Here is a 14,058-nt window from a genome sequence, read left to right on the forward strand (position 1 = left end):
GCCAAGTAGCAATCCATTACCGTTAGTAATTCTTAATATTTATGTCTATTTCTCTGGGAAAGAACATCTAACTCAGGAATCTGTCCCATCAAGTGATGCTGTCCCATGAAGAACACAGCACAGTGGATCTGTAGGGATAACTAACACCCTTTCTTGTCAGCACAATTCTACTGCTTAAACCCCGGGTCCGTAATGAATGAAGTACAACTCCTGATGGCAAGTACTTCCAGACTTATGTGAAAGCACGGTTTTAGTAAATGAGCCAATCTTGTCTGGTATACAACTGAAATTATCTTGCCTTCACTGCCTGATGAAGAGCTGGCAAAACATCTTAACAAAAAAGATAATCCCAGAGCTCTTAGAGAATGTATTAAATAAGAAGACTGCAGTTGACAATTCCAGAATATGGAGAACTCCACCAAAATTTTTCCTATCATTATCCAAAGAAGAGTGGTTTCTTAAAGAGTTCTTTACCGTTCCGAGTATTACTAGCATTTCTGCTCAACTTTTAGAAATCTTCTGCTTAACAAGCAATGAAAAGAGATTCAAGTCAAGGTAAAGCTACATGTAGTAATACAGAGGTACTCCCCCATCAATTCAGGATTCTCAATCATATCAACCCAGGAAAACAACCTGTTAGAATGAGACTGATGACAAAAGAACTAATACACTCTTAGCTTTAGTCTTGTCATAGAGGGTAGCAGAAGTGTTCCTTGAAAACTTCCATTCTCTGCCAATAGATTTTCAAAGGAGACAGAGATGATGTTGCTGAGAAAGCATAATCTGAAGACATCAGTGCCTCAAATCGTACTTTGGAAAAAGCTCTATATTCTTAAATTAGAAAGCCGGAATGCTAGACATTTAGACCAGAAATTAACTCTTATCTGTGCTCTGCAATCTCTTTCTCTAACAGTGAAGGAACCTGAGGCGCTGAAAGATTAAATGTCTCAGCACACTGGTAATGAGCACCAGGGACAGGGTGAGAAATGTGGTCATTTACCATGCACTGTCTCCTGATGGGCTGAATATGGTGGGTTTCCCTACTTTGCAATCCAACTAGCTGTGGTCTAAGAATGCTGTGTAGGAAAGCAGTGATGTATAGAAAAAAGGGTCATTGGCAAGCTCATCAGTGCAGTAATTAAGAAATGTTCATTCTCCTTGAAAAACAAGTTGGCTAAATCACATTTATCTTATCATCCATTCATGAAGCAGGCCCTGTAGGTACTGGGAGATCAACAAGTGGACAAAAAGGGACATTTCTAAAAAATATCTCAAAGGAGAAACATGCGTCATGACCCAAAAGGAAATGCCCCCTCCTCCACAAAATTTTAAAAACTAAACAAAAGACAACAAGCACTGGCGAGAATGTGGAGACACTGAGACCCCTGCATACTATTGGTGGGAATACAAAATGGTAGCGAAGCTACGTGAGACAGTAAGGAGGCTCCTCAAAAAATTAAAAATAGAACCATCACATGAGCCATCAGTCCCACATCTGGGTATTTTTCCAAAAGATCTGAAATCAGGATCTCAAAGAGATATTAGCATTCCCATGTTCATTATACCACGAGTCACAATAACTAAGATATGGAAACAACCTCACCATCCATCTACAAATGAATGGATAAAGGAAATACAGGATATACATACAATGGAATACTATTCAGCCTTTAAAAAAGAAGGAAATTCTGCAATATGTAACAGAATGGACCTGTTACATTCTGGAATGTAACATCCTTGAGATGGAATGGCCCATCTCAAGGAGGGACCCTGAGAACATTACGCTAAGTGAAACAAGCCAGACACAGAAAGCCAAGTACTACATAATTCTACCTATATGATGTATCCAAAACAGTCAAAATTCACAGAATCAAAGACTGGAATGGTGGTTACCAGGGGCTGGAGGGAGGGTACGATGGGGAGTTGTTAATCACCAGGCAAAAAATGTCTATTAAATAAGATAAATAAGCTCTAGAAAGCTGCTATACAACACTGTACCTACAGTCAGTAATAATATATTATACATTTAAAATTTGTTAAGTGATCTCGCCACAATAAAATAAAATTATTTAAAAAGAAAAAGAAAAAAAAAAAGACTAGAGGCAAACAGGAGAGTGAGACTGGGTTATCTGCAACCCTTCTGCAGTTCACTTCAGTTGACTATATCTCAACCAAAGGCCACATCTTCCCAGAATGAGCAGCTCCATATGAGGATTTTCTCTTACTTCCAGTTTACAAAAAATATAAATCCAAGAAATACAAGGAAAATATTTTAAAGGCAGATTTAAGTCATAATGCAAAAGAGGGAAAATCATTAACTAGAGGATTTTTATTCTGTTTATGTCAAACTGAGATAAAGTGCTTTCTTGCCCAACTGGCACTGGTGCCCACATACACAAAGTATTAGATTACAGATTAATTTTCTGATCACAAAGAAATCCTTAAGCAATTAAGCTACAATTAAACAGAAACTAGTACCAAAACGAAAAAGTGTTGACCACAAACATTTATGAGCTTTCTCTAAAAGAATCTTTTTGGTGATTTAAGTCAATGGTAATATGACTCCTCTGAAATGAGTATTTTAGAGCAGTTTTGAAAATAAATAGCACACTATGCTACCAAACTAAGAATAATGATGATAATGATAAACATTATTTCATACCAGAAATGGTTCTAAGTTTGATTCACGTGAGCTATATCATTTAGTTTTCAAAACAACCCTGTAATATAGGCACTATTATCATTACCACCATCACACAAATGATGAAAGGGAGAGACACACAAAGGTTGAGTAACTTACCTACAATCACACATCTAGTATGTGGAGGGGCAGCATTAGACCTTAAGAGTGCAAAGCAAAAACTTTAAAGATGAAGGGTCTAGATATCACAGCTATCTACACTGCAGTAATAGGAAACTGAGGAAACAGAGAAAAGGAAGATCAGCAAACCACACTCTGCTAAGAAAAGCAATGTTAAAAAGTATGCCCCTGAATAAAAGTATGAAAGGAGACAGGACAAAAGCTATAGGAGGCTAAAAGGTCTAAGGAGATCTTCTGGGGTTTTTTGGTTTTTCAGGGAGCAAGACATGGACATGTTTATTGGCCAAAGGACTCATCGAAGCCACCCAATGGGGGCACATGATTTACAAAGCACAATCCTACGTGAGGCATGAAACAAGGGATCAAGGTAGAGGAATAAAAGTTCTATATATGCTCTTTCTTGAAACAGGAGAGGAAGAAAAGAATGAATGAAGGGAGAGGGAAACGATGCTAAATTATAGACAAAAAAAAAAGAGAAGATGCATGAAACCAAGAATGCTCATGACCCACAGCATCTACTATCAGCACACCCTCCAATGAAGGACATCTGAGCAGAGGGGCCAGGGTGCCCTGGGGCTCAAGAAGACCAGGAATATCTGTGATGGTGGCACTAGGATCCAGCTGACGTGGGAAATGATCTCTCTGCAACTGCACCAACCCAAAGTGCTGTGTGAGTGTGTCTGTCTGGATAGTTATGCTATTGAAAGCAACACGTGGTAGCACAGGTGTAGAAATGGTGAGGTTGGGACACAGGACTCATCCAGGACCAGGAGACTGGAGGCTGATGTGCAAAAAGGGACAGGGACTTGGGCGGGGGAACACTCCTAACAAAGTAGCAAAGGGACAAAGCACAGGGTTCAGGGTTGGTCTGGTTGGGAAAGACATAAGACAGGAGGGAGCTGAAAAAGCAACTAAGTGAAGCCTAAGGTGAGTGACAGTGAAAGAGCGGCAGCCGGGGTGGGAGGGTAGGGTGGTGGAGGGCAACTGGAGTGAGGGACCACTGCAGAGGCAGAGCAGCTGTGAGCCAGGACCAGCAGGGCCTGGTGACAGAAACAGATCCACGAAGAGGGAGAGCAAAGCACCATAAAGCAGTTGTGGCTGCATCTGCCACGCTATCCACTGCCCCCTCCTAGGATCTGGAGGGTACCAAGAGCTGTTTTCATGAATCCCAAGCTGTTTTCTCAAAATTACCTGTAGAAAGTATGATGTTCCACGCACACTTTCCATAACCTTTTCGCTGCCCGATGGTTTGGCAGTTTAAAGCCAATGGTGCTCTCAAACTGTTCCAGCTAGAATAAATCCATAAAACAAATCAGCATATCTCTTAAGAGCTGATTAGAAGCTAGTGAAAAACACGGATTCAGATATTTCACTAAGAAGTAATTGTTCTTCTTGAGGAAGGGCAAATATCAACTACTGACATGAATTAGCTATCCCTCAATGTCCACTAAAATTCATTTTACCACCTTCCTATCGATCTTGACTACTTAGCTGATGCAAAGAAAAAAGAAAAATGAGCCCCCCCCCCAGATGTGGCAGGCACTGACTACTTTTCCTTTTCTGTGAAACTGTGGCTGTTGTTTTGTTTTTTTTATCAACAGGAATACATATATGCAAGTTTATCATCAAAAACCCTGACTCTTTTTTTTTTCTTTTTTTTTTTTTTTACCATGGAGGAATAAATAATAGATCATTTTCTTAACATTCAAAGGAAAAGAATTCTGGTAGCTCGTGGCCATAGAGGAGAACACTGACAAAGCCCGATTAGATATGCCAAGGGCTACATGACTCTGCTTACCTCTGCTGGCCTAACTTTTATGTAGAAGTTACTGCGCTTATAGGAGATTTTCAGGATTTTCGGCCAAGCAAAACGATTGATTCTCAGTCTGTCTTTGTAGATGAGAAGCCCATTAGCACACACACCCAGCTTGATGTCCACGCCTTCTGAGTCCTGCCAAGCATAAGTCATTTGACCATGGTTAGAGCTGTGAAAGTTATATAGGTAGGGAAGTCAATGATCCCCCTCAAGTCACGATCAGGAATGCCAATTTAACAGGTCTGTATTTCAACTGCAGTGACAGTACACAAGTTAAAAGAAACAGTGGGACGTACAACGCATCTTAAACCTAGATATTCCTCTTGAGGGGTCAGATTTGAGATACGGTAACATGAGTACAGGACACAACACTCTTCAAAAGGCCTAACGCATGGGTCCTCGAGCTCGGCTGTAAGAGCTAAAAGGGAGGAAAGGAAATAGACCTCAATTTAGACATCCTGAAGATACAGGAGATAAAACATGTTTCCTAGAGGCTATTCCAGCCCCTGGGGACAGTCTGTCGGCTTACCCTAAGGTGCAGTCAGCCATTTTACTGCGGGCAACTTTATCTCAGATGATTATGCTAGCTAACAGCTGTTAAGTAACATCTATATTCTGGAGAACACCAACTCCTCACAGAAAATTTCTCCTCTAGGCTGACGGTGTTGAAATCTTTGAATTCTTTCAAGCAGTTTTTCAATAACACTAACTGCTGACATCCCGTTCTCATTACAACATTCCTTTGGCTGGCATATTTCAAATAGACTACAGACTATTCTTGAACTTATTGTTTTCTTTCCTCGGCGTTTTAATTTGGGAATGATGACAATCTAGAATAATCGCCAGCCTGAAAGATTTTTTTTAAAATCAAATACATTTACAGACAAAAGTAAGAAACTGCCTCCTCACATTTCAAGTAGTGGTTGAAGATCTAATATGTACAATATTCAAATATCTTTAAGAGAAGAACTAGATCTCATTCAAGATACGGAAAATTGAAGATTATTATTCAGAGATATTCACATTTTCAGAAATCATTAACAACATGGAACAAATTCTCACAAAATATGTTGAAACAAACCCCACATAGTCTAGGTTCAAGTCAATAAAACTATAACATTTCAACTGCCTTGTTACTGAGAACAATTTAACGCAATTTAGTTCAGTTTTTTAAAAATAGAAATACAGTACTAGGTAACTGATGCCAATGGCATTCACTGCTGTGAGATGTGAACAACTCATATATACAAATAAAATTACATTAGACCGGGGCTTCCCTGGTGGCACAGTGGTTGAGAGTCCGCCTGCCGATGCAGGGGACACAGGTTCGTGCCCTGGTCCGGGTAGATCCCATATACCCGCGGAGTGGCTGGGCCCGTGAGCCATGGCCACTGAGCCTGCGTGTCTGGAGCCTGTGCTCCGCAACGGGAGAGGCCACAACAGTGAGAGGCCCACGTACCGCAAAATAAATTACATTAGAACATCTGAACAGGTTTAAAAATCTCATCTACAAAGGTGCTTTATTCACCCATATCCTGACAGCCACAGTTCTCTCTAGGAACAGAGTAAAAAGCTATAGTGAACCAGGCACAGGTGCCTAAGCAATTTGGCACCAGACATAAATGACGTGTTTGCCCAAAATATCACTGGCCAGGGACACAGGGAGCAGGCCGGAAGATTGCCCAAGACAGCATGTTCTCAGCACAAATAAGGAGGCAACCCTCATTTGGAACATTAAACAAAGCTATCTCTAGTGTGAGGCAATCTTTCAACAGGACGTTGAAGCTATTTTATCTGACTGAAAAATAAACACAATCTGGATCCAAGTAAATCAGCTGAGGTTCAATTGTTCCACATATTGTTTTAGAATTATCAGTATTTGTGTGAATAGAAATTACAGATAAAGGGAAAGAAGTTAAAGGGAAAAAAGGCATGCCTTAGTTCTCCACATTTGACTTCTGCCATTCAGCAACAAAGTCAGAAAAATAAACTAATAAAAATGGAGCATCTTCTCCACCTTGCTCACTGCCTCAGGAAGCTACCCCATATGGACATCAACAGGATCCCACTCCCACTGACTTCAGCCAATGGAAAGTTCTTGAAGAAGATCAGAGACAGGGAGGAGGGCAAGGAGGTCAGGGTTTTTAATACCCAGACTCCTTCCTTGTGTGGTCGCATCAGGGTGGCTATATCCTTGACAATCGCAGCTCCTCTCAAGACAGCCCTCTCCACACAGATCCCTCCCCTGGGTTCTGGCAACTACTCTTTGCCTCACCCCCACCCCCCCACCCAGAGGGGTTAGGAGAGCTGCTGTTACCAGCTCATGGGCATCATTCTACTCTTGTGGTTTCCTTCTATCTTTGTCAAGAGCTCTTTTATTCAACACCCTCACCTTGTCCTAACATAAGTGTGCCATTAATGACTCTTCTGAGGATAAAATATTAATTTAAAAATAATTTGTTTGTTTGTTTGTTTTTTGCGGTACGCGGGCCTCTCACTGTTGTGGCCTCTCCCATTGCGGAGCACAGGCTCCAGACGCGCAGGCTCAGCGGCCATGGCTCACGGGCCCAGCCACTCTGTGGCATGTGGGATCTTCCTGGACCAGGGCACGAACTCGCGTCCCCTGCATCGGCAGGCGGACTCTCAACCATTGTGCCACCAGGGAAGCCCCTAAAAATAATTTTTAAATATGATCTCAAGGCAATGAAAAATGTATACAGGCACAAAACTTGAAACTACATGAAAAGTTCTCTTACATTGCTACAGATTTTTTTCCCATGAGCTTTACAAATATCTTGCGCATCAGATATTATCTAATTATCTAATATTATCCCCCAGATGATAAGTTGAATGAATGCGTGTTATTCTGATTTTTTTAAGTGATCTACTCCTAACCACACAGCAAGAACTGAAATTACCCTTATAACACAACCAGCAACTTTTTAACTTTTCTAACATACAACTTCAAAAACAAGAATCCGGAAACCTTCCAGGACTGTCATCTAAGGACTGCCTTCTCACTAATGATCAACAAAAGCAGCAGATGTAAGATTCACGTGGGGCAAGAATAACAGGGTTTAGAGGAGAGATGGGCTCTGGGCGTCTTTCTGATACCACATCTGCTGTCCTCCCTCCCTTATTTCTGTTTGCCTGCTGACCCAGCCTGTCCCCATCATACAGAGAAATGAGCTACAAGACACTCAAGTGTGGAGAAGATCTGTTTTACCTCCTAGTAGGATTGATCAGCAGACATCACACAGATGGGACTACTTTACACTATGTGGCTGGAGGCAACAAGCCAGATAGTGTAACAAGCCATATGCATTCTGTTTTATGTAGTTTTTGTAAAAACCAAAACATCCGACCCTTAAATGAGATAGTGTAAGTGAAAGTACTTTTAAAAATTAAGGGTCCACAGCACCTAGCAGTTAAAAATGTTGCTGCCAAAGACTATTTACTAACATGGAGAAGTGTTTATAAGAGCAAGTTAAAAAAAAAATTATGAAATAATACTCATGGTATAATCCCGTTTTTAAAATGTGAGTTCAACTGCTCAGAGATTTTTAAAAAAAAAAAACAAGAAAATACAAAAAGTATTTGGTACCAAAACAACAAGTGCTTGTTTCTGCATAGAGACATTTCAGTCTTTTTATATTTTTCTGTTCACCTCTATTTTCTAGGATGAAGATGTATTACTTTTGTAATAAGGAAAAATATTTAAAGAATAAAGGAAGGCACGGAGGAAAAAGGAGTGCTTTGCAGCTATGAAGCACTATTAACACAAAAGCAAGGATTAGTCATCTGAGGCCAAGGGAAGGAAGATACCTTTGGGTGATAGGCTTTCCCAGGGATTTCTCAAATCATATAACCTGGGCTTCCTAAACTTCACCAAGGGACTGACGGGTCCTTTAAAAGCAGGCAACAATAGGTTCCCTGTGCATGTTGAGCCGACTCGGGACATAGTTTTCAAAACCAAATGCATCTTTCATCTTGTCTCTTGTACTCCCCACCTACTGCTCCCGCCCCGACTCTCCCTACTACCTGATCGTCCAAACTAGGACCATGAAGTAGGTGATGTTTGTTACTGGCATCTTCCTCACCAAACCCTGCCTCTCCTATCAGCTACCCCCATGATTCCATTCTTTTCCCACTGCTCACATGCGACAGAAGGTCTAATTGCCTGGAGCCTGGGCCAGCCTAGTTTATCCTACAAGAAGTGCAACAGGCCTGTAGGGAAAAGCCCAACTCCAGGGCTCCTTCACCGGCAGTTTTTCGGAAAGTGGTCATAGCCATGCTGCCTTGCCCTTTCATGGTGGCTAAGAGCTGCTCTGCTCTCCCAGGACACAGGTGGGAGACGGGGCTGGGACAGAGGCAGCACTTGCGAGAGCAAAAGCTGGGACAGGATAAAGGTAGGACGAGGGGTGAAGAAGGCTGATAAGGTGAGTCTTACCGTAAGTATATATGAAAGGGTATCAACGTAAAAGACTGGGAAAAGAAGAAAGAGTAAGAGGGAGAATCAATGATCCCTCCCCACAACCATAAACCCCCCAATTAGAAACCCCAAAGAAACAGAGTCCCTTGGGTGAGGGTGAGGATCCTTTTCTGCAAGTGAACTAGGCTATAGTCTACAACTGGAGCCCTCTCGAAACTTCAGTCAACAGACTGGAAAGAGGCCCCCTCTCCGTTCCACACACAGTACCTTGGCATGATGCAGGTCGACTCCATACATGGAAAGCCTCTTGGCATTTTCTAAGAACTGAGAATCAGCTTGTGCTGGAGATAAACCCCTAAGAATCAAAAGAAACAGAATTATCTTACTGGTGGATGCAAAGCAAATGTAACCAAACTAGAGAAAGGGGTGCATGAGCTTGGAGAGTTTGGGGTGGAGGGAGTAGCCCAGCTAAATGTGCAGACAAGGAGGAATCAGGGAAGAAGGCTCAACTCTAAACCTCCAGCATTTTTCTCTTAAGATCCTCCAACATGAACCTACTCATTGCAAGGATGTGTCCCTCCACCCTTACCCTTTTTATCTTAGAAAGTTGCTTTCGTTTTTTTCCACTACGGAGAAAGCCCCAGCAATAGTGGGTACAACATAAATTAACTTTAAAAATAAAAGAATAAAAAAATAGAAAGTCATTTCATCTTTCTGAAATAGACAAATTCTCTTCTTAATTTTATTTCACTACGACTGACGATACTAAAGATGAGAAGTACTTGTGCTTGATGTTACACCTGACATGTCCCAACTAAACAAATCTTAAGCTCCTAGAAAGCAGGGTCCCATTAATTTTCATATTCCCCATGGCATTTCAGCACCTGATATTTCAATTTCAAATTATATAATACATGTCTACTGAACAGACTTGGAATGAAGTTAATAAGAAAATATTTAAAGTCAAATACTGCATTTTTTTTTAAAGAAAAGTCAGCGAAGGTAGTCTGTTTAAAAACCTCTACTCTCCGGAAGTTCCTTTCAAATTATTTCAGTCAAAATTTTTGAAAACTTCAATTTTGCCATATGGGACAAGTGAGAATTTCGTAGCTGGGAGTTTTAAAAACTCATGCTTAAGAGAACCATTTGTTTTCACAGATATAAAAGTTCTCAAAGTGTAACATGGTATTTCAGTAATTAATAACCCTCAGCTAAACCAAAAGTCATCTTCTGTGGATAGAGAAACCACCTGTAGATTTACTACCCTTAACACCCATTACACTCACATTTCTGACTCAAATCCTGATGCCTCATTATCTCCCTGGCTTTCTTATCAAATAATAAAAATAATTAAAAGGCAGAAGAAATGTATGATCAATGCCAAACAAGTACGTGGGTATGTTTGTTTCAGGTGTGTGTATGTGTATGTGTGTGCACGTGTGTATATGAAGGGAGAGGACTGGGAATAGGGCACAGGAGATATCATAGGGAAAAGTAATTTTTTTTTTTTTTGCGGTACGCAGGCCTCTCACTGTTGTGGCCTCTCCCGTTGCGGAGCACAGGCTCCGAACGCGCAGGCTCAGCGGCCATGGCTCATGGGCCCAGCCGCTCCACGGCATGTGGGATCTTCCTGGACCAGGGCACGAACCCGTGTCCCCTGCATCAGCAGGCGGACTCTCAACCACTGCGCCACCAGGGAAGCCCAGGAAATTTTTTTAATAAATGAAAACATTTAGTCTCATGAGCACAGTTCCTCATATTACAGTCATAAAGACAATGGAAGGCTGTCTCAATGACTCCAAGTTATCTTGACTAACACTAGGTGAAGCTCCACAAGGGCTAATGAATAATCCCATCAACTATGCTCAAATGTCCAGCAAATGCTATAAGAGAAGCCACTTAAACCCACCACAGTCACTCTCTCCAGTAAGCAAGTCTACAGACCTGTGGGTCTTATGCAGCTCTGCCACTTTCTCTTCCAGTTCCTTCGTCTGTGTAGGGGCAAACTGGAAGTCGCTGAGGTCATGACTGCCATGCTCTTCTGGGTCATAGTCCCCAAGTTCAGCCTGCAGTGTGTACGATCCCAGGAGGGCATGCGTCACAAAAGAGCAGGGCAGGCGGCCTGAGGCAATGTCCTCCCGGAGCTGAAGGCACAAGAAGTATCTGTGAGGAACAGGGGACAAAAGCGTGGGAGAACAGTTAGTTAAGATTGTAGCGCTCATAAATATGGTTCTGATAGTCCTCTGAAACAAACATATAATACAGGCACTCTTCAAATGCAGAACAAAAAAAGTGTTTTGTAATAAGAAGCCCACCTTCCTCCATGGACTCCTAAACTTGTGACTTATTTATAAAAAATGCATCTAGAGGGCAAAGTAATAGAGTGGAAATTCTGAATTGCTATTCAGGCAACAGTGTATTTTTACTATTACAAAAAAAAGAGTTTTGTGACTGCAGGTGAAATTCTAATCACTTAGTCTCCTTGGATTTAAAACTGTAATCAAAATTAGCGTGCTCGGGCCTCCCTGGTGGCGCAGTGGTTGAGAGTCCGCCTGCCGATGCAGGGGATACGGGTTCGTGCCCCCGTCTGGGAGGATCCCATATGCCGCGGAGCGGCTGGGCCCGTGAGCCATGGCCGCTGGGCCTGCGCATCCGGAGCCTGTGCTCCGCAACGGGAGAGGCCACAAGAGTGAGAGGCCCGCATACCGCAAAAAGAAAAAAAAAAAAAAAAAAAAAAAAAAAAAAAAAAAAAAAAAAAATTAGCGTGCTCTTCGAAAGTTATAAAGACTAATAAAATTTAAGAAATAGCTACAGTTCTTCAGGATTTACATGAAAAGCTAAGGTCACCCACCCTTTATCCTCTCTACGCTTTTCATACTAATTTCTTTTCCCGAGACCCTTTAACAACAATCATAAGTCAGTCTCTACTTGGAAGCCCTTACTTGCCCATTTACCCCATCTAAAGAGGCAACTAATTCAGTTTTTACAGTAGAAAAATCATGGGCTTCAGAGCCTGGCAGAGCTGACCATGTGACCTTGAATAAGCTAATAAATTTACTTGCCTAAGTCTAACTTCCCACCTGTAAAATGGGAAGAACTCTATTTCCCTTTAAAGATGAGGATAAAAAATTAGATAATATAAATAAAAACATTGCATGGTACCTGGCAATCAATAACTAGTAGCCATAATCATAATGTTATTATTAGTTATAATAACAATCATTCAGTGTTCCAAGTGGATTATTACACAGTTATAAAAGATTCTGGCTTTTACTAACATGCAAAAACATGTTACTTATATTTTATGAGGGTTGGGGGGGTCCCCCATCAACTCCTTTTGTTAACATTTGAAAACCTAATTTCTAGTCTTGAATTGAACCACTTGCTAAGGTTACCACTGACTCCTCCCAAGAAAATGGCAGCGCCCTCCCTCATTCTTGAAGAGACTGCCATTCCTATTGGCTGGTGGCTTCTTCCTGTGGATGCTTTTGCCTGGCGGGGGTGTCATGGCTCCGCCCTCCTTTTGCTTCTACCCCCGCCATGTTCAAAGGGACACAGGGCTCTTGCTGTTGTGTCAGAGAGCATGTCCCAGAACACGGCATCAGCCATCCCCCAGTTACACCTGTATTACCACCCAAATCTCCTGTCAGGCAGGGCAGGGATTCTGTTTATCATCATCATAAGCCCACAGTTATTAGCAAAGTACTTGCCACATGACGAGTGCTCCATAAGTTTCTAAGAATGAAACTCATCTCACTATCACTACAGTCTGAGTATTTTTAAGCACTGCAGTAGCTCTCTTTCCAAGGAGAATTATGTGTTTCCTTGACCCCTAGAACAACATGAGCATCACGGCTTTATTTCAGCAAACTAAATTGTAAACTACGATTCCACGTTATCCTCAAATTCTCTAGGTCTAATCAACAATATCACTAGTTCTCCACATCTTACAGCACTGTTAAGACCTGAACACAAAGATTCCATCTATACTAAAATCTTGTTGCTCCTCCTTATATTAGTATATCTACTTTTCACACTGATCCTTTCTTCTGTTTTTAAAGCCTACGGCTAAGGCCCGAAAACTTCAAACAAAAGCCGCAACAGCCTCCTGAGTTGCCCAAGTCCATCTCCTTCATACGGCAGGACAGATCATTCTTCAGGCATAATTCTGAACTGTGTTCTTGCCCTCCTCAAAAGCCTATCCCACCTTCTAGATGTTCACTCAAGTCATAGTGAAGATTTCAATCGTAATATTTAGGCTGCAAAGCTACAGGCTGGTCTCAGGCTTTTAGTTAGCTCACTAGACTGCTATTTCATTCTTCCCCAAACACGTAGGGAGACTGTTCAAGGTCCCTCAAAAAGAAAACCAAAGCACTTTACCGATGTTATAAAGTTGCAATCACCAAAGGATTATCATCCCCAATGAATCACTGCAAGGAGGAATGTATGTACAAAGAGGGCGCTGGGTCACAAAGTCCCAGTTATGTGCACTGTTCAAAGGCCCTCCCGCAGTGAGGCCTACGTGCGTATCCTACGCACGGCAACCTGTCAAGTTTCATGCACTAAGCAGCTCACTGCGTAGTTACAAAAGCTGCTATTTATTATTTACTAGCTGAAGCTAATTCAATAAAAACTTAATTAGTATCAGTAAATCCTTATTCAGCAATAACCAGTAAAGGGGGGGAAAAAAGGTCTGTCATTTATCGAATCTTGGAAAAAAATCTCCATTATTCCTAGTTCACATGGATATCACGCACTTGCTTAAATATCTACCCAACTTCACATCTGATGACAAAACTGGCCTAGCAGAAAATGTCAAGGACACAGGAACCACTGGAATCAAAAACAGAGTCTTCAGCTAACACCCTCTAATTTTCCAAGAGTATATATACAGAATGCAGTTTTCCTTGGCCAGGTGAATAATCTTTTTAAAATATATACAAATCACTCTATAGACCCACTCTTACCAAAGCTAAGAATTCCAATCGT

The 14,058-nt window shown here is 41.5% G+C and overlaps 1 protein-coding gene across 26 annotated transcripts in view; it reads right to left on the reverse strand.

Moving 5' to 3' along the window:
* The window catches only part of EPB41L2 (erythrocyte membrane protein band 4.1 like 2), a 277,512-nt gene that overhangs the window by 113,854 nt on the left and 149,600 nt on the right, over nt 1–14,058 (reverse strand). For all 26 annotated transcript variants that reach the window (XM_081250611.1, XM_081250619.1, XM_081250602.1 and 23 more), the window contains 4 exons: nt 11,014–11,232; nt 9,337–9,424; nt 4,620–4,772; nt 4,013–4,110 (listed from right to left, as the gene is read on the reverse strand). In XM_081250611.1, coding sequence (XP_081106737.1) covers nt 4,013–4,110; nt 4,620–4,772; nt 9,337–9,424; nt 11,014–11,232 — 558 coding nt within the window. The remainder of the gene's footprint in view (nt 1–4,012; nt 4,111–4,619; nt 4,773–9,336; nt 9,425–11,013; nt 11,233–14,058) is intronic.

This window comes from Mesoplodon bidens (assembly GCF_964165515.1).
Source record: "Mesoplodon bidens genome assembly, chromosome: 12".
NCBI lineage: Eukaryota > Metazoa > Chordata > Mammalia > Artiodactyla > Ziphiidae > Mesoplodon > Mesoplodon bidens.